General features: G+C 42.8%; 1 protein-coding gene across 1 annotated transcript in view; it reads left to right on the top strand.

The window, feature by feature from the left end:
- Positions 1-10,844: 10,844 nt before the first annotated feature.
- Positions 10,845-22,055, top strand: part of ABLIM3 (actin binding LIM protein family member 3) — a gene marked incomplete at its 5' end in the record, with an annotated part of 91,833 nt that continues 80,622 nt past the window's right edge. The window contains 2 exons of the mRNA XM_081319028.1: positions 10,845-10,995; positions 11,821-11,961. Coding sequence (XP_081175154.1) covers positions 10,845-10,995; positions 11,821-11,961 — 292 coding nt within the window. The remainder of the gene's footprint in view (positions 10,996-11,820; positions 11,962-22,055) is intronic.

Here is a 22,055-nt window from a genome sequence, read left to right as displayed (position 1 = left end):
ACATTAAACAAACACCATGCAACTGTCTCTCTTGTTGTTGCTTCTGGTAGCGTAAATGCAGAATATTCTATCCTACGTAATTAAAACCACGGAACATCAGTAAGAGACTCACCTATTTTTCCAGCTGCTTGCTTTGCAAAACTCTGTTTGCCTCTGCTCAAAAATAAAATAAAATATTGCTCCTCCCTTTTCTCAGGATCCCAATATACTTAATCAACTAAAATTGCTGCAACAACAAATTCCTTTGTTGACTGTTTCAGATATTGAAAAGAAATTGAAACATATGAAAAAAAAAATTTGAACCTACAAAGAAACCAGGGAGATGGTTGGCACACAAATAAAAAAAACAAATGGAAAAGAAGGCAATAATTAAATTACAAGGGGGAAACAAGACTTAAATGGATAAAATTAAAGACATTTTTGGAATTACTAAACTAATCTATATAAGAAACATCACATCTCCTTAGAAAGTGTTAACAATTATATATCAATCCCAAATCTTCCTAAATTATCGGAAAACTACAAGCAAATGTTGAACAGTCCAATAACAACCTCTGAAATAACAGAAGCAATTAAAAGTTTGTGCGGGGCTGGGGAGACAGATAAATTTTCTATTTGGGGACAGAGGTTTTCCTCTGGACCAGGTATTGTTCTCTTGCTTGCAATGTTATTGGAGTAGACAACTTTGTATTTTGAAATTGTTTTGGATAATAACTTCCATATTCCTTGCCCATAGTTAGACCAGCTGCAGTTGATAGAAGAATAATAGTTTATCTCATCTACCACCATAATAGATAAATAAAAATCAGAAGGGCAGCTGCATACTGTGGATGTAATGCTTCATGTAGTTTAGCTCTTGTACTCCATCTGCTACCCAGTGTTTTTATCACACTTTCACACCCACATGTTTGCATTCATCTAGTTCAGGACATGGGGTCCTAGGTTTAATTCTAGCTACATGAAGCAATTCTAACCTAACCATTTCCTAGCTATCCAATAGGTTGTTGGGAGATCTCTTCTGATCTCTCTCTCTTAAGCTATTTTGTGTTCTCTCTGCTCTGAATTGCACTTCTGTACCAGGCGATTAATTGATTAAGTCAGGCATAATGAGTTTATAGATTTCTTTTTACAGCCGCCGTTTCTGTCTGTTACGCTGGTGCTGAGTCAATGCTTTGTAGCTTTTAAGAAAATCACACATCCTGCATTTGTTCATGTATCAGTTTAAGGCAGGCACCATGTTTCTTCTAGGACATTGAATATGCAAAATGATGCCTTGGAATGGACCCTCCATTTCAAAAGCAAATTGTTTGTTACAGCACTCCAGATACTTTGATGCTGCACTATATTTTTCTGTTCCTAATAGTCCAATGTATCAGTACTTTATGCAGCAAATATATATGCAATCATATATGATTGCACCATACACACACACATGTATACATATAATCCCACCATGAGTTTGCTATGGCTTATTCCAGAGAGATAGCGGAATTAAGTTTTAATTAATTTATTCTACAAATAAATAAACAGCAATTGTACTAGAATGGAAGACTTTACTGCAATGGTGCTATGACAAGAGCAGTATTGTCTACCTGTTCAGTATATAGCAAAATTTCATATGAGAAGATAAAACAACTAAGTAGTCTTTGCAACAAATGAACATACTTATTTATCAAATCTGTATACTATTGAAATCTCCAGAGATTTCCAGTTTACAGCAGCCATTTAAAACAACAGTAAATACTAATTCCCAGTGCTTTTTTTGTAAAAGAAAAATGTTGTGTATGTAAATAGTTGCAAACTAGGGAATTTGCAGACTGCACCGTAGCTTGGTTTGAGCGGGAGATTCAGCTGCAATCATTGGCTGCGAATAGCAAGAAGCGGGAGAATAAACGCCTCTAATTGGTTACAGTTCAAACAGTTCCACTATAAAAGGTTGCAACACTTGACAGTTGCCAGTTGACATTTGTGTATTCAATAAACTCGTTCATTGCAAAAACCACTCTGAGTCCTCGTCTATCAGAACAAAACAATTGGCGACAAAGGTGGGATAGACAGAAGACCAGAGAATCGGAGAATTGTTGCGCAAAGGCGGCAAATTCGAAAACGAGTCACAGTCAACCAGCGGCCGCGGTGAATAGAAAAATTCTCCGAATGGCGCAAATAGGGTCCTTGAAGGAATTCGACCCAAACTTCCCCGAGGATTGGGAAGAGTACATCGGTCAAGTGGAAGGGTTCCTGCTAGTGAACGGAATCACTGATGACAGGAAAAAGGCGGCAGCATTATTGACGATTTGTGGCACACCGGTCTACAGAATCGCCGTCGGACTGTGTCAACCGCAACCAGTCTCTAGCGTGCCTTATGCCGACCTTTTAGCCAAACTAAAGGTCCACTTTACACCTAGGAGATCTGAGCTCTTTTGGCGCCGCATCTTTGAGAAAAGGAACCAGAGACCGGGTGAATCCATTCAAAAATTTGTCGCTGCCGTCAGGGAAGCCGCAGTACGATGTAAATACGATAACTTAGAAATAAGAATTCGGGACCGAGTCGTACTGGGCTTGCGTGATGAGCAGCTACAAAACAGAATAATCGCCAAACCCACCGGCGATCTGCAGGAGGTGATAGACGAACTCTTAACGTACGAGTCTACCGGGTATCGCGACCCCCCCCGCAGTAGCATGGCAGTGGCGTCCGAGATCAACCAAGAGGGCTATGTGGACTGTGGGGAGGTGGACCAGCAGTGGGAAGACGACATCGCCGAGGTCTCAAGACGATTCGGGAAATTGGCGCCAAGACCGCCCAGAAGTGAGGGGCCCGATCCTAACCGCCGACAACAACCCGCAACTCCGCAAAGACAAGCGACCGGGGTACAACGACCATGGAGGGACACCGCAACCAGGCCGAGAGACAACGACAGCCAAAACCGGTGCGGCAGCTGCGGAGGCAACCATCCCCGTGCATCTTGCCGATTCCGAAATGCAAAGTGCAGGGCGTGTGGGAAGACTGGCCACATCCAGGCCATCTGTAGGAGCCGCGCTCGTGACAACCGCCTGCACGAAGTCGATGTGTGGCCCGAAGGTAAGGTAACCCCTTACTTTAGTGGCAAAGAGACCCCTAGACCCCGGGTTAAAATTCCAAATCTAGGGGAGGTGGCGCACGTCAATCGCAGGTGGAAAGGGAAAAACAGCAATTTTCCAGAAGGAAAATTAAAAATCATAGTCCATCTGCAAGGGGTTCCTTGCAGAATGGAAATAGATTCAGGGGCTTCAGTGTCAATAATCTCCAGTGAAACCCTTGAGAGGATTGAACAATTAAGTGGAAGAAAAATTCCACTTAGTTCAACAAAAATTCAGTTAACAGACTTTCAAAAAAGCCCAATAAAAATAAAAGGGAAGGTTAGCCTTAGAGTAAAATTTAAGGGATTTAAGGGGGTCTTAGATTTAATAGTTACCGAAGGGCATAGGACTAGTCTAATCGGCCTTAACTGGTTCCCGGCCCTGGGCATTTGGGTCGGGGGAATAAATTCAGTAATTAAAAATAAGACCCTCGAATCAGTCTGCAATGAATTTGCAGACGTATTCGATGGGTCTCTCGGTAAATACAAGGGGCCCCCGATTAAATTTAACCTAGACCCTTCAGTGAAACCTATCAGGCTTAAGGCCCGAAGGGTGCCTTTCGCCCTGAAGGAAAAAATCGAGGCCGAGCTCGACAGGCTAGTAGGCCAAGGAGTCTTAGAACCTGTTGAGGGTGGCCTATGGGAAACGCCGATTGTCACACCCCTCAAACCTAATGGGGATGTGAGAATCTGCGCTGACTATAAGGCCACCCTGAACATTGGAATGAAAAAGCATGCTTACCCGGTCCCGACGGTGAAGCAGGTCCTCGCGACGATCCAGGACGGCGCCATGTTTGCCAAGTTAGACTTGGCGCATGCGTACTTACAATTGACTGTTTCTGAAGAGGCTGCAGAAGCACAGACGATTGTTACCCACAAGGGGGCGTTCCGGGTCCACAGACTGCAATTTGGTATTGCAGCTGCTCCAGGCATCTTCCAAGAAGTGATGGAGAGGACCTTAAAGGGCATACCTGGTGTATGCCCTTACTTTGATGATGTCCTGATAGCTGGAAAAGATGAGGAAATGTTAGTAGAGCGGCTGGAACAGGTACTGGGCAGATTTAGGGGGGCTGGATTGAAATTAAAAAAGGAAAAATGTTCCATTGGGGTTAAGTCCACTGATTTTTTGGGATTCAGGATAGACAAGAATGGAATCCATCCTACCCCTGACAAAATTAAGGCAATTAAATGGGCTCCTGAGCCAAGAAACAAGGCTGAACTACAAGCCTTCCTTGGCTTGGTAAACTTTTACCATACGTTTGTACCTCACAAGGCTGCCATTGCAGAACCCCTCCACAGACTCTTAGATAAGAAGGCCCCTTGGCAGTGGCAGAATAAACATAGAGTTAGTTTTCAAACGTTAAAAGACATTCTTTCCAGCCAATCAACTGTAACCCACTTTATAGAAAATAAACCTATTTACCTAGCGTGTGATGCTTCACCTTATGGTGTGGGGGCTGTGATCAGCCATTTAGACAACCAAGGGATACAAAGACCAATCGCATATTACTCCCGGACACTAACCAAAGCCGAGAGGAACTATGCGCAGATTGACAGGGAAGCATTGGCAATTGTGGCGGGAGTAAAGAAGTTCCATGACTACCTTTACGGTAGGAACTTTACCATACTGACTGACCACAAACCCCTGTTGGGACTGTTTACCACGGATAAACAGACTCCCCAAATCATGTCACCCCGAATGCTGAGGTGGTCCATTTTCCTCTCAGCATATTCATTTTCTCTCCAATACAGACCGGGCAAGGACATGGGACATGCTGACGCCCTGAGCAGGCTGCCCTTGAACATCACTGAGGATGACCCTGCCCCTGTGGGACAAATAATGTCTCTACAGGACATCCCTGACTGGCCTTTAACAGCTAAAGATATAGCTGTGGCAACAAACTCTGATCCAACTTTAAAGAGAATAATGGCGTGGGTTCTAAGCGGGTGGCCAAATGCAAATCCGGATGCCAAGTACATCCCATATTTCAGAAGGAAAGATGAACTGTCAGTTCATTTGGGATGTTTACTGTGGGGAAATCGTGTGGTTATTCCTGAAATCCACAGGCCAGCCATTCTATTAGAATTACATGAAGGCCACCCAGGAATAGTACGCATGAAGGCGTTGGCTAGGAGTCACTTGTGGTGGCCAGGTCTGGACAACAACATTGAGGAATGCGTTGCCAATTGCCACCTGTGCCAACGCTCTAGGCCAGAACAACAACACATTCGTACGCATAAATGGGAGTTAGCTAGAAATCCTTGGTCCAGGATTCATATTGATTTCGCTGGACCATTCCAGGGGGTAACATTTCTGGTGGTTGTTGACAGCTTCTCTAGATGGCTAGAGGTAGTACCAGTCAGCTCTACGACTTCGGGTAGAACAATACAGGTATTAAGGGGCCTCTTTGCCACTCACGGGTTACCAGACGTAATCGTGTCAGATAACGGGCCACAATTCACCTCTGTTGAATTCCAGGATTTCCTCAAGGCCAACTCGATTAAGCACAAGACATCAGCACCCTTCCACCCATCCACCAACGGCTTGGCTGAACGTAATGTGAGGACCACGAAAGACGCTTTAATAAGGATCATCCGAGGTGACTGGCCTCAAAGACTGGCCGAGTTCTTGCTGACCCAACACACGACCCCATGTACTGCCACGGGCAAAAGTCCAGCTGAAATGAGGTGGGGAAGAAGACTAACCACCAAATTGGACAGATTACACCCTGACAGACTTCCACCAAGTGCTGAACTGGACATGCCTAGTAGAACATTTAAAGTGGGGGATTTAATCTGGGCTAGAAACTATGCACAAGGGGACAAATGGATCCCAGGGGTGGTTACTGAAATTTTAGGTCCCCTGTCTTATACTATTGAGGGGGAAGGGAATAGGATCAGCAAGAGACACATAGACCAGTTGAGGAAGCGAACTAGTGGGTGCGTACCTGAAGAAGGGGAGCAAAGCACAATTGTGGGGAACAGTACATCCTGGTTCAGTGATAACAACCTGCCAGATAGTGGGGTTGCAGAATTGCATAACAACTCAGTCCCTGGTAACCAACAACAGCAAGCTAGTCAGTACGATTGGGAAATACCCCTGCGGAGTAGGCCAGGATCAGATGATCTTCAAACACAAACAAATCCACAAAACAGCAATAGGGAAACATCAGAGCCAGTTAACCAAGAGCCCAGGTCCAACAGAGACAATCAGCTAAGCAGACAATCTGGTAAGGGTGTCCCTAGCAGCCAGGGCAATAGATACCCTTCTAGAATCCATAGGCCACCTAAATACTTGAAGGATTTTGTTCATAAATAACAACAACTGGGGGGTAAGGGGTGTTGTGTATGTAAATAGTTGCAAACTAGGGAATTTGCAGACTGCACCGTAGCTTGGTTTGAGCGGGAGATTCAGCTGCAATCATTGGCTGCGAATAGCAAGAAGCGGGAGAATAAACGCCTCTAATTGGTTACAGTTCAAACAGTTCCACTATAAAAGGTTGCAACACTTGACAGTTGCCAGTTGACATTTGTGTATTCAATAAACTCATTCATTGCAAAAACCACTCTGAGTCCTCGTCTATCAGAACAAAACAAAAAAGGTGCCGGAACTCACACATGTCATACAACCCGCCTTGCCTACGCTACAAGGTTCCATCCAAAAAAGGTGCCGGAACTCCGTTCTGAGCATTCTATGAGAAAAAAAAGCCCTGCTAATTCCAAAAAATGAAAATATCCATGGTGAGAATTTGTGACTGATCAAGATAACTTGATTCAATTTAAAATGAAGTAACAAGTAGTTAACATTAATAATAAGCATAGATCTCACTTAAGGCCCCAGATGACTTCCAACTTACCAACTTCTAGAAGCGCACCAAAGAGGAACCAACCATAGCATTTTATTTAACTTCCAGAGAGGCTGTTCTTCAGAACAGTTGTCATTTCAGAAAACAGAAAGCATTGATATTTAGCTTTTGTTAGTGAAAATTAGTAACCATGATCCCTGTTAGGGATCACTTTGGAGATTCTAAGACCCCCATTTAATTATATTTCATCAAACACAATCAAACCTTTCCTCAATAAGCACATTTTTTCTTGTATTACTTATGTTAACAGTATGAACATTTCTTTTCTTGCCCCACATTCTAAACTCCTGCAGCAAATAGTTTTCAGTCAAGTATTCCAAACAAGGCATCCTTTAGACCAGACTTTTCCAAACTGTGTTCTGTGGATCTTAAGGATTCCATGAGATCTTGATGGGATTCCATGGGAGAATAAAGGGTGGGGAGAGATCCGTTAAACTACTACAACAACCAATTTCCTGTCATTAGAGCTTTGCCTGTTGATTCCAGTCAAAGCTCTGTTTTTTTTCTAAAAATTAAAAGGCTTTGTGAGCTGATGGAGACATGTTAGATTTCAACGTGTCTCTAGCAGCTCACAAAAAACATAATTCTTTATGGAAGTTGAAGTCTAAAACATCTGAAGAGCTCTGGGAAGACTGCTTTAAATAGTATGAGCTGGAAAGTGAGTTTATTAGCCAACAGTGTCAGCCATTGGAGGGCCAGGTTCAAAAAAGTCAAGATGGCAGCTGTAATTATGCAGTTGAAGCCCCTGCCCTTTTATGTTGCAGGGGGCAAATAAAAAGGGGGGGAAGGGCTTCAGTCTAATAGTGGCTGCTATCGTCTTGGCTTTTTTCATTGTGCCCCTCACACAGAAGTACATTGTGGGCATCCCTGTTTCCCAAACAAAATCATTTGGATGGCATCTCCATACAAATATTTTGTACCACTGATTTTATAGAGAACGCCTCTAATGCTTGAAGACATGATGTGTCTGTTGATCAGTTGTGGCAGAATGGTTGCTGTCCATAATATTTCCAGTTGTAGCCATTTGCAACAAATCAGTTCCCATTCATTATCTACGATCAACAATTTGGGTTAATAAAGTTGTACCATGGAGCAATATATCCCACATAGTTTTGTTCATTGTTGCAAAAAAAAGCATGAATGTATTAACTGTAATAAGGTGAATTTGTAAGCACATCCATCCACGGCAGGAATAAACCAGTATGCTTTAATGGTATTCTGGTTTGTTTCTCTCTCTCTCTCTCTCTCTCTCTCTCTCTCTCTCTCTCTCTCTCTCTCTCTCTCTCTCTCTCTCTCTCTCCCTCCCTCCCTCCCTCCCTCCCTCCCTCCCTCCTCCTTACCTTTTTATTGGATTGTTCTGATATAATAACATGATGTACAGTGGGTGCCATAAGCAGAAAAGGGGGAAGAAGAAGCTGCTGGAATACAGTTGGAAATTAAGGAAACAATGGAGGTTTGTATAGGAGAAAGAGAAAGTCCACCAGAAGTCTAGTTTTAATGCTGCACTTGGGAATGACCATTTGATACTGAGCAGTGATATCAAGCAGTGCCCATAGGTAGATCTTGTCTTCACTAGGTAGTATAAGCGTATGTTTTCATACACTAAGATTCTGAGCCATAGTGCCTGACTTGACATTTAATTTAAACCTTCAACCATGCAGCTCACTTCCCTGCTCTCATACCTGTCCTTATCATGCTCATTTTCTCTTGCATTATCAACCCTGAAGCACCACAGCTTGGTGACTACGGGCACCCTAGGGACAAGAATTCCACAATAAACATCACCATTGAACAAAGATATTTTGTTGTGTTTATTTGTTTAAGTGGAAATTATTTCCTTGACTCTAATTACCCTTCATCTGTTCTTGCCTACAGCTTGGATGCAAAATGGATTTCTCTGAACATTTGGCAATTCTTTCTTTTTAGTTCAGAAAGTAGGCAGTGGAAGAATTGTACCACTAAGTTCTCATCATTTTGAAATGCTTCACATAATTATTATTAGTACTACTAGTAGTAACACTAATAGCCAAAGTTGTCCAGTTAGTTTCCATGGCCAAGGGTGGTCTTAAACCTTGGTCTCCAAGTTCAGGTTCAACTTCTTAGCCGCTATACTGCACTGGCTGTTTAAATATAACCATAAAGTAGTGGTTAATGCACTGGACTAGAAGTGGGAAAACTCAAATTCTAGTGTTGCTATAGGCATGGAAACAACTGGGTCACTCAGTCCCTCTCTCTCAGCCCTAGAAAGAAGGCAATGGCCAACCCCATCTGAAAGTGTTGCAAAACACCCTCCAAGGACATCCATATTGGGGTAAGGGTCAGAACTGATGTGAAGGCACTACACACCCACAAACACATAAATAAACTTTATTATTGTGTGCCTGGAACTGAATCTGAACAGAGATTTGACAGCAAGTATACAAACTGCATAGAGAATTGAAAATTTATGTAGGCAAAATGCTATTCCCTGCCACTGTGTGGCAATTAGGAGCACTAGTATCCTCCAAATATCAGATTTATAAGCCAGTGATCAGGAATTTAAGGAGTTGTAGTTGAAATCATCTGAAAAGTAGGGTAACAAAGGGATGGGTGTGAACATATTTAAGCTTTGATTCCTTGACCTGATGCTGGTAGCATTTGAGGGACTGCCACAAAGAAGAGGGGGTCACCCTATTCTCCAAAGCACCTGAAGGCAGAACAAGAAGCAAACCCTTGCTCCGCCCCTGTCCTGCCCACTCCTCTCTGCCCCCCTGCCAACCCCCCCTACCCCTACCCCCCGCCCCCCACCCCACCCGTCCACAGGGCCACTGCCTCCATGGCCTGCTGCAGCAGATTGCCCAGGTGGCCCTACAGTACCATGGCGGCCATGCCCTCCGCCCTTGACCCGCAGCATCATCTGCATGCGACGGGCTGTGAGGGCGGAGTCTTGTCCCTACTGCCACCTCTGGCACACGTGCCATTGGTTCACCACCACTGGTATAGGGTTTCCTGCTTGAGTGGGGGAATGGACTAGAAGACCTCCAAGGTCCCTTCCAACTCTGTAATTCATTTAAAGGTGCAGGAGACCATTGGTTACCTGCAGTTTGAGGATCTTGAAAAAATAGAGGACTGAGGAAGGAACATATTCAGAGATCAGAGGATAGAAAGATAAGGCAGGCAAAGCAAAAAGTCTGGTGCAGAGGTTGAAAGGAAGGAAAATCAAAACTACAGTGATTTCCAGGCAATGCACAGAATCTGCCTTAGTAAAAGCCGAACATGTTTTCCCAAGGAAATGCTTTTGCTGTGTGTAACGTGCATTATTCAGCAATCACATTGCAGTATTTTGTCACTGGAAACAGGAAGCATTTTTGTCGCAGTTGCCGGTACGTTGTGTGCTATGCAGTTCTGAGCACATGATTGGAGATGCACAGGCACAAAAGCCAGCCCCCTCCATCACTGAGTGGTGAATTGTCTTTTTTTTCTTAATAGGCTTTTGAAGGCTAAGCACTTCCCCTCTCTAGTTGAGGCACATAGATCTCACCAAGGAATATGTGAGCTTATCTCATTTCCTGACTCACTTATGAGATTGTTATCATCTTCCACGTATAATCTTCCAATATTTTCCATCACTTTTTCTCTCCTTTCCCCCCCCCCCCCCCCGTTAGCACACATTAAAAGCTAACTTGTAAGGAGAAAAAGATGAACTAACTGCACAAAAAAACCCATTGACTGGTATCGCTAGAGTTGCCAGACTGAAAGTACATCGCGTGTGTGTCAGAGAAAGAGCATTTCTAAGGCTTTCAACAGGCTGTCTTGTCCTCTGATGTCCTCAAACAATCCCCCTGATAACAAGGGGTTTTTCTCTCTCCTTTTATCTGATAGGATGGCATTATCGTTGGTGCTGTGTTCTCAAGAGCATGGTTTGGGAAGAATGTTTGGTCATTTTGAGAGGCCTCCAGTAATCTGCAGCACAGATTACCTGGCCGAGCAAACTTCAGGAGACAAGAAACCAGGAAAGCTCATCTCTCAGCCAAGTCTCTTGGGGCTTTCTAAAACCAACAGCTTATTTTTCTCTTTCTCTCTTCTCTCTCTGTGATACACATAGCCGCAGAGACATTTTTCCGAGTAGAATTCTCAGGTCTAGTTGAACTAACCTGAACAAATCAGTCACTGGCATCTGCTGTTTGTGTGAATCCCAGGAGAATTCGAGACCTCCTCAAGCAGGCAATCCTCAGACAAAATTAACTTCTTGACCCTCTGCTTTTATTTTTCCAAGGAACAGCAATACGTGTCAAATGGCGGCCCTTGAAATAGCTCTCATCAAGTGTTCTTTCCAGCTTCAGTTTATGAAGAATGGGTGGGGGAATGTTTGTTCTTTGTAAATTGGCTTGAGACTTTGAATTAAACAAGAGTTTGTTTACAATAGGCAAAATACGTAAACTGCTTTCAGCCTTTGTTCTTCCTTTCTCAACCAACTTCTGCCTCTGATCTTTCTGTTGCTTGAAACAAAGGATTGGCTAGCTCCTCTTTCTCCTAGGTAATTTCATCATTGGTGACTTGTAGCATCTGCTAGAGTCCTCCAACTATCACTGTGCCAAAATAATTGCAATGAGGGCAGGTTTTCTGCAATTTCGGTGATGACTAACTGATGCTATGATAAGCTGCAAGCCACTAGGGGAAATGGCCTTCGATAGTCAGGAAATCATTTTCACTACAGGGAACATCTGAAGGAAGACATGATTAAGAGTATAATTATGTTTGTATGTATAGGTAAAGAGCAACTAGCTAAATAGTCAACTGGTTTGAGATATACCCCCTCTTGTGCCACACTAATAAGCTGTATGTTTTACTTTCACCAGCAGTTCCTTTTCAACAAAACCCATACAACTCTGGGGGGCGTCCCACCATAATTCAATGCTATCGCTGTGGAGATACTTGCAAAGGCGAGGTGGTGCGTGTCCAGAATAATCACTTCCACATCAGATGTTTCACATGCCAGGGTAAGTGCTCCATGTTGTTCCAAGCTGAGACAGGATTGTGAACCTATTTAAAGTATAGGATGCCAGTAGGTCCATTTACTGAGTGAAGAGAAAGGGCCAGAGGTTATGGTGCCTTTATTTATTTTTATTGATTATTTATATAATTATTTTATTTATTTAACTCCTACAGTCTCAATCAATTACTCTTAACAATTCAAAAAAATATGCAATTAAAACATTTTAACGGAGGCATGTCTGTCTTCTTTCTCGGTCCTTGAAAACTTGGTGTTATAATTGGAAAGACATACATTGCAAACTAAATTGAATGTCCTTAAGCAGTTGCAGAATACTGATAAATGAGTTCCTTTGGCCACAGTATAGGTTAGTAGGTGGAGTTGATAGCATATAGAAATTTGAAAAGAAGGAAGCTGGGTTTAACTGGGGTTAGGAAAAGTGAGAAGGTTCCTGCTTAAACTGGAGATGTCCATTTAAACCCAGTCTATTACTTATTCCTAAAGCCTCTACAATGGTATTTTCATGAATTTACCTAGAGATTTTTAGTAGAAGTCTAAGAATCTTCACTGATGTGTAATTTCAAAGATATTTGGGAGGAAGTCATGCCTGCTAATCTGATAAAAAACTAAGAATGATCTCTCTCTCTCTCTCTCTCTCTCTCAAGAATTGTAAGGTAGAATAACCAAGAGCTATCCTGGAATTTCTGATATCAGTCTTGAAAGCCTATCCAAATTTCCCTTTGTTCCACATATAATAAACAAATCAAGGTGGGATTACATTGGGCTTCGTTCCATACACTTTCCTCTTTCTCAGAACTATTTAATCTTTTCTGCAAGTCCCCCGATAACAGCTTGTTCAACATTTTCCTTATGGCCAAGATCAATTCTGCATTTTCTCCGTCTCTTTCCGACATACCCAAGAATTTGTGTCTCTAGACATAAATGCAACCCCTAGCATTTCCAGACCCAGATGATAGTTGTGAGGGATACTAGAAACTGCAGTTCCCATATATCTGCAGGACCTCAGGTTCCCCATTGGTTATTCTCTCACAGGCAGATAGATCATTTCAAAGAGCCTTGGTGGAGCAGTGGGCTAATACCTCCTTAAGTAACACCAGCTGCCTGCAATTATTGCAGGTTCGCGTCCCACCAAGCTCAAGGTTGACTCAGCCTTCCATCCTTCCGAGGTAGGTAAAATGAGGACCCAGATTGTTGGGGGCAATAAGCTGACTTTGTAATAATGTCGCTTGGGGGGTGAGGCGAAAGCCCTAATAAGCAGGCATATACATAGAATGAAGGCTACTGCTAAGCTTGTAAGCCGCCCTGAGTCTTCTGAGAAGGGCGGGATATAAATGGAATTAAAAATAAATAAATAAATAAATTTGTATGCACACATTGGTGCAGGCCATTGTGTTGTTTGATGATAGACACAAGTGCTAGCTAATGTGAGAAAAACTCACTGTTTTGTTAAAGTAATAGAAGTGGTGAATTGGGAATAGGATGAATCTCTTGTAATTCATGTTGTACCCTTTATAGCTTTGGTTACTACTCATTAGAACAGCTGTTTCAAATATATGCAGTAAGAAGCCCACTCACATCTGTTCTGGGTTTAATTTTTCAGCTTCTTTGCTTTACTCCTCCCACTCACCCTTCCATCACTAGGGCAGGGACATAATTTAGTACTTCACAACATTCAGTTTTCAGCAGAAGGCAATTTAGTCTCCAAATACGTTCAGGATCACATATGGCATTTGAAAACTATCCCATATAATAGGAAACAGATGATGAGAAAGAATTCCAAAGATGGCCAAGACTTTTGTATGCAGTGTCACATGTGGCTCCTGTCAGTCAAAGCTTCATGAAGGGCATTATATGGCATGGCAGGAAAATGAGGACATGCACTAATACATGAAAAGCTAGGTGAAAAACATGCAGAGAGATGCCATGGTATTCATTCTTAAAATATAGAATGGGCAGGAACAGTAACAATTTACTTAAATAAGCAAAGTAGTGTCTCTTTGGTCCTGCTGCCCGTTTTGGTATTTACTCTAAAAGGGAACAAAGTGTGCTTAGTTATTAAGTAAATATACAGAAAAGGAAAGACCTCGTAGGAAAACAAAACATTTTTGGTTGGCTTTTTATTTGTTATTTTATGCAAAGTAAAAAATACAAAACGCATTTCAGAAGAAAACTTCTTCCACAGGGATAGTTTGAAAATGAATTCAACTTATTATACCATTACATAAAAGACAAGAAATAGCTATTTAAAATACCAGCCAAATGTTGTTTAAAGGGGATATTAACCAAATATATATGATTTGAAGTGCAATTTTCATATACAAGCTGCACATCACATTCCAAAAGTGTTTCGTGGGAATTGTTTTTGCACGGGGTTTTTATGTAATTGCACAATATATCCAGTTCATTTGCAGATTGCCCAAGGAATTCCACCCAAACTTTGCTAGATGTTTTTGCAATTAAATTAAAAACAAGGGCAAAAATAGTCTTTCTGTGAAATGTTGCCTCTTGTTCTCAGCTTATATGAAGCTCCCATAATTAATCACAAAGCTTCCTCATATTTAACTATTTCAGACAATCAGGAAGTTTTAGCTCGTAGACATTTTTTCCCACCTCTATCTCAAATCAGAACTACCCAAGGAAATTCAGTTAAAGGTGGTTAGCAAGATATTCTAATACAGGGGTGTCAAACTCAATTTCATTGAGGGCCGCATCAGCATTGCGGTTGCCCTCAGGGGGCCGGGTGGGTATGGCCAGGGTGGGCGTGGCCTACTGGGTGGGCGTGGGCAGAGTGCGTATGGCCTACTGGGTGGGCGTGGCCAGCTCTACATCGTTCGCATCAAGGGTGCCTATGGGGACCTGGGCAGGAGTGGGACAGATATGAGGGTCTCTGGCAGAAGGAGGGTCTCTGGGCCAGGGCCAAGGCAGTGGGGGCCGTTCCCTCACTGTTTCCAGGATGGCTTCGTGGGCCACATAAAACCACTTCGCGGGCCGGATCTGTCCCCCGGGCCTTGTGTTTGACATGTCTGTTCTAATAGAACTCACATCAACTGAATGTCTCCATTCAGAAATCCCAGGATGTCTTGCCCTATAAATAGAAAGACACCTGCTTTTCCATTATGCCATAACTCTTCCTCCTTCTCTTTGCTGACAAATGAGAAGAAGGTTCACAGCCATTCTGCCAAACCAAGATTGTTTCTACCAATGAAGGGGAATAAGAGAATAAGGAGAATAAGATTGTTTGACCTGCTATGTACAGGAGCATATTTCTTTGACCTTTGCCTCCTCCTTCTCCTGGGATCTTAAGAACCTTAACCTGGGGCTTCTAGATAACCGAAAGCCATTTGAGTATCCCCACACCCACCCAATGGATCTCACAAAGCAAGATCACGCAACTGATTATTTGCAACACTGTATTTATGTATTGCCCAAGTTGTCCTCAGTCATCTAAAACAGACACTGAAACAGATCTAATTGCATATTATCTTTCCAAATCCCAAAGAGTAGGTGCAAGTTGTTTTAATTGTGATGAGAAAGGATGCATGCTGATTTAAACAAGATTTTAGATTAGAATTGCAAAACATGTTTGAATGCAACGAACAAACTTGTGCAGGTCCAGAAATTAAGCAAGTGGGAATGAAGACCACACCTGGAAATCTGCAGCCAATTTTGGTCACTATATCACAAAAAAGATGTTGAGAGTTTGGAAAAAAATTCAGAGAAGAGCAACTAAGATGATTAAAGGCCTGGAGACTAAAACATACGAAGAACGGTCGCAGGACTTGGGTTTGGCTAGTCTGAAGAAAAGAAGAAATAGGGGAGACATGATAGCAATATTCCAGTATTTGAGGGGCTGTCACCAAGAAGAGGGGGTCACATTATTCACTAAAGCACCAGAGGGCAGGACAAGAAACTGATCAAAGAGAGAAGCAACCTGGAATTAAGGAGAAACTTCCTGACAGTGAGGACAATTAACCAGTGGAATAGCTTGCCCCCAGAAATCATGGGCGCTCCATCACTGGAGATTTTTAAGAAGAGGCTAAACAGTCACTTGTCTGAGATGGTATAGGTCATCCTGCTTGAGCAGGGGGCTAGACTGGAAGACCTCCAAGGTCCCTTCCAGCTCTATTCTATTCTAATTCAGTGCACTGTAACTTTCACATGCCAAGCCCCTTGAGAAAGTAGCTCCAAAGAGCATTTGTTCATATACTAAATCATTTTTACCCCTTTTTAAGAAACAGCCTTCTACAACTCTTAAAAAATTCATTACTAGTTTTTTTTCCCCAAGTTGGTGTACTCAACTTGGAAAGTAAATGTGATTTCATTCAGGGAATCTTCCACAAATATTCAATAAACAAACCATGGTAAATGAAGAGATCAATAGCAGTTTAAAGCACCTAGAGAAACCCAGGTATGATTTTTTTTATGTTGCATAAACATTCACAATATCTGACCACTGATCTCAATCATCATTATATCTGAGGATAAAAAGGATGTAGAAAGTACTTAATAAAAGAAGTCTTCTTTACTGCAGGAACATAGAATTATTATTACTGTTGTGGCATGATGGCGGCTTAGTTGTGCAATTAACTCATGCACGTTGTCTAATCCACCCTAAAATTTTATTCAGTTATTCAAATATATAGATACACCCATCTCCCAAAATCAGTCTTCTGCGGTTGTGAGTGGGACTTTCATTGAGACAATCTATTTCTGCAGTCATTTTAAGTAATATGTTATAGCCCAGGGAATCCAACTAGTAACCATTTCCTTCAACATGAAAGAGCGCCCCACACACACACACATACACTTAAATTCATCTATAGCCTACTTGTGGGGCAGTATTATCATCCTGTTTATCAGCCTCCAAGGAGAAAAATGAACAACAGATAGGAAAAAAAAAGAAGAATCAGCATGTCATATTGCAGCTGTATTATGAGTTCCTAGTCCATAACTCAGACCAAGGGCAATACCTTGATTGATTCATTGGGTTGCAACCAGGTATGTCTATACAAAACAACTTCTCTTAGCAGTACAGGGATGATTTATGTACGGGGGGGGGGGGTGGAATTCTAGCAAATCTGAATGTTCTCATGCTCTTAGACTTTATTGGCTATGCAGGCTTTCAGAACACCACAGGAAAATTGTGTGTCTCCAGTCCCCTGGAGTTTGATGTTGATTATTCTGTTAGACAAAGACTTCAGCCGGTCTCCAGCTTCAAAAGGTACTTGGAACCACTAGGAGAGAACTTGGCAGCCCTCTTTGTTTGCTTCCAAAGCAAAAGGAAATCCTTATTCCCTAATGGGAAGTAAAGAGAAGGATGCTTGGTGGAAAGATGAAGTGGTTGAGGGGGAAAAAAATGAATGAATGAATGAATGAAGATTGCTGCAAAAAATGAAAGCAAGAGAGAATTGTTGAATAATAGGTATGGAGAGAAAATATAGTTGCAATCAAGGAGAACAAGGAGGAGTTAAGGATTGAAAGAGGCAAAGAAAATGCAGGTTGGGGTTTTTAAAATATTTTTTTAATCCCATCTTAATTATTTTTACAAATAACTCCAGACAATGAACATATCGAACACACCTTCCTCCTCCTATTTCCCCCACAATAACCCTGTGAGGTGGGTTAGACTGAAAGAGAAGGACTACTAGTCGAAAGTCACTCAGCTGGCTTTCATGTCTAAGGCAGGACTAGAACTCACAGTCTCCTGTTTTCTAGCCTCATGCCTTAACCGCTACATCAAACTGACTCTTTGATGGAATTTAAGCATTATTTTGGAAGTGATTGATGAGGGTAAGCAAAGATCATCGAGCAGGAAAAGTGGCATCAAAAATAAAAATGCTTTAAATGATTTGAGATATATGTACGAGAAAGGCAGCTGTAAATCAAAAAGTGGGACTGAAACAAATGCTGTAAGTGTTAATGCCCAAGGAAAAATCAAGGCAAGAAAAACATAAATGCTATGAAAATATTGGCTCTGCAGGTGTAGCTGAGATAATTGGAGAAATCTAGGATACCACAATAATCCTCGGATTGTAATGGCAATTGGGACCTGTATTGTCATCGCTAAGCAATGCAGCCATAAAGCACAATATCTTTTGGCAATGGCAGTCTCAGCAGTCCCAGTTGCTGCTGTAAACCTCAAGATGCACAGCGGGTCATGAAATGAGGCCCAAGTAAGGAGCCTGAGAGCACCACAGGGCTTGGGGGAGGCCAGTGCAGTCTACATCGGGGTCCCCAACCCCCGGTCCATGGACCAGTACCAGGCCACAGCATGCCAGCAACTGGTCCGCACAAACAAGCAAAGCCCCATCTGCGAGATGCAGGCAGCACACAAAACCACGCACCCCTCGGTCTGTGGAAAAACCTTTCTCCATGGAACCGGTCCCTGGTGCCCAAAAAGGTTGGGGACCTCTGGTCTAGATACAAGTCAGAGGCTGGGGGTAGGATCTGGGATGACTGGTGCAGGCCACCTGCAAGTCAGGAGAGGGTTTGGGAGGGTCAATGCAGGCCATGTGTGGGTGAGGGTGTGGTGCACCAGACAGGAGAAAAAACAAGAGCGTCGTATTGGAGTGACTTGCACTTTGACTGCTGGCTTCCCATTGAATTTGCCTGTGATCAGCTAGCACTACCTGCAACCTTATAATTGCAAGCCGGGAATCTTGAGCGTTTGGATTGTAATCACATGCCCATGGGGTTGCTGCAATAGCCAGAGCTTCTAAGCTCAGCCATACATCCAGTGGTGGGATTCAGCTGGTTCGCACCACTTCGGCAGTACCGGTAGCTAATTTTTCGTTGCCCAGGCCCAGAATGGACTTCTGGAAGCAGCATCCACACAGAGAACTGGTTGTTCACATATTTGAATCCCACCACTGTGTACATCCATTTTTTCCCCCAGCTGTAACTGTAATGGTCACTGAATGAATGGACGTAAGCCAAGGACTATGTGTATGAATATGGTCTCATTATGGAACGGCTGCACACAACGTGTGTGTGTGTGTGTGTGTGTGCTTGACAATAGAAGGGATGCCATTACTGTTCTCTGGCACAAAAGGAGCAGTAACAAAAATGAATCACAGGGAAATTAGTTTGTTTAGTACACCTGGAAGTTGTTTATCAGAATTCTAATCAAAGGAGCCCAAAAAGGAAACAGCAAAGTTTTGGATGTGTTGTGCCAGACAGTAGGTGTCCAGACTGTCTTTGGGTTTGTTTGGGTTTTTCTTTTTGTTGTTGTTGTTGTTGTTGTTCCTTAGCAGAAGGAGAGATGCATGAATGTGGGAATGTACAAATGTTGATTTACAGAAGATGTCTGATAATGTGAGAGGAATGAAATGTGAAGCATGAAAGTATCTGCATGTAAGAATGCACTTCTGTCACGTTTGCCATATGGAAATTTATTTATTTATTTATTTTTATTTATTTTAATTCCATTTATATCCCGCCATTCTCCGAAGACTCAGGGCGGCTTACAAGCTTAGCAGTAGCCTTCATTCTATGTATATGCCTGCTTATTAGGGCTTTCACACACACCCCCAAGCGGCATTATTACAAAGTCAGCTTATTGCCCCCAACAATCTGGGTCCTCAATTTACCTACCTCGGAAGGATGGAAGGCTGAGTCAACCTTGAGCCTGGTGGGACTCGAACCCGCACTCATTGCAGGCAGCTGGTGTTACTTAAGGAGGCATTAGCCCACTGCTCCACCAAGGCTAATCAGTATTAGGTATGTCAGGAGAAACATAAAAACAAATAGAATTCAATGGCACTTGTGTGGCAAAAAAACAAGAAGAAGAGCCTCAAGGATTAATATGGATTCTATACCAACAAAGTATATGGAGATGTTTTGGTCAACGAGGATCAGATTGCATGTTGCATATATGAAAGATGAATGCATGGATTGAGAGGAATGGGAATATTGAGAAAATTTTAGTTGGATGAAGCTGACGAGATCACTGAAAGGAGAGAGGCAAGGTAAGAAGCAGCAGGGAGATGTGGGGTGAAAATGAATTAACTCTGTTTCTTAAAATTAAATTCAGCATTGGTCATGTTCCCGCTATTGCTTTATCTTGGTCTCATTCATCTTTTTAACCTTCCCAGCAAACTATATTTGAAAAATAAATGTAGTCTTCCCCCTCCCACTCAAAATTGTTCAGGAACTTATCCCAGTTTGGGTCTTCCCAATGTAACGGGAGTGAAATTCCCAAATGTATTCTTACTGGCGACTACAGAATGACAGCGGTAAACTGAGGCAAGTTTGCTTGTGTGACTGTAACATTGCAAAATGCTTCAAAAACTACTGCTCGGATTATCTGTCTTTCAGTGGGTCATGTCTTGTGAGTGTAGTAATTGAGCCATTTCTTCACTGCATTACCAGTTTGTTTCTCTCCCTTGCCTCACTGGGGAATTACAAGCCAAGGTCACTGAAAAGACAAGAACTCCACTCAATGTATTTCTCATTCCTTCCCATGGCACCAGTTGCCATTAAAGATCCAATACACTAGTCGCCCCTCATCTAGCCTACTCAGCCTCTCAACCTGTTTGGTTGCAGTCAATCAAAAGGGCACATCTTGTTGCCGTCATGCACCAAGGCTCACAGACAATTCCCCAGGCCACGCTTTCTCTCGGCAGAAATCTCTCTTCACAACATCTCCCCCACCCTCACCTTGCTCTATTTTCACTGTATGGTGCTAACAACACAACAGGGGCATTATAGAGCACTGCAAGAAGGATCTTGCCCTCCTAGAGTCTGTAGGGAGTAGGGATGGTAGATAAGAAGTTACTGTTTTATGACGGGCAGAGGAGGGTGGCAGAAGGATGGAAATTTATCCTTACAATTCAAGAAATGGTTTCACTGAGGTGACTCGGAGTCCATCATTGCAGAAAAACTCAAAACTGGTTCAGGCACTTGTGTACTATCTAAGGGTGACCTGTGCACTAGAGAACACTGATACAATTCTAACACACCAGACGGACCTTTCACATAGGGAGTTCATCCGTGTACTGAGATCACGCTGCCCAGTGCCAGTCATCCAGAGTGGGCAGCGAGGCTACCAAAGCAGTCTTTTACCTCCATAATTATTCTGCGTGGCTTCCTGCCCAACATGTTTTCCAAAGATTGTTTTGCACAATCTCCTACACATAAGCATCTCATTAGACACACCCTCTCCTTAGGAGAGCATTGCATAATGTGATCCCCCACGCACGAGCAGACACACACACACACACACACACACACACACACACGGGCCCTTGACAACCCCAGCAAACATGTACATGAAAAAAAGTCAATAAACAAAAACAGAGAGCAGAACATGTAATTTGGATAGCAAAGATGGAACTGACAGGGCAGAAGACAAAAGCTGGCTGAAGGCATGCTGGAGCAGAAAAGCTTTCAAGCTTGATCAGGAAGAGTGTCACCAGGGAGAAGCCAAAGGATTTCCTGAGGCGCAGGGCCTGCCAAAGCTGCGCCATGGAAAGACCCTCTCACATACCGGCACCAGTCGAGCCTCAGGTGTCAGTGAGGGGATAAAAAAAACAAACAGGTGGCGGCTTCAGATAATCCTGCTTCAGGCTGCTTTATCTAATATTTAGATACTAGAGTGCCAATAGGCTGAGTTGAGAGGAGGTGATTCGGCAGACACATTTAAGCCATTCCAATTTGCAAAATGAATGACCGAGTACATTGAGTTGAGATTAGAAACGGCCTGGAAGCCAGGGGTCATAGCTATAAGAAGGAAGCCAGCTTTCGACTGGCTGATGGGAATTCCTAAATATGGCTGGTTCCCCTGTATTTGGTCTTCCTAAAAGTAATGTTTTGGGTGCTCCAACACTGGAAATTTTTAAGAAAAGACTGGGCAACCATTTATCTGACATGGTATAGGGCAGGGGTAGGCAACCTTGGCTCTTTTATGACTTGTGGACTTCAACTTCCAGAATTCCTGAGCCAGCCATGCTGCGGGGGGAAGGGAGAGTTTCCAAGTTGAGGCATGTTGGCTCAGGAATTCTGGGAGTTGAAGTCCACAAGTCATAAAAGAGCCAAGGTTGCCTACCTATGGTATAGGGTCTCCTGCTTGAGCAGGAGGTT

The sequence above is a fragment of the Vipera berus genome, assembly GCF_964194415.1.
Source record: "Vipera berus genome assembly, chromosome: 2".
Taxonomy (NCBI): domain Eukaryota; kingdom Metazoa; phylum Chordata; class Lepidosauria; order Squamata; family Viperidae; genus Vipera; species Vipera berus.
Note: the sequence above shows the minus strand (reverse complement) of the source record. Positions and strands in the feature narration are given on the sequence as shown.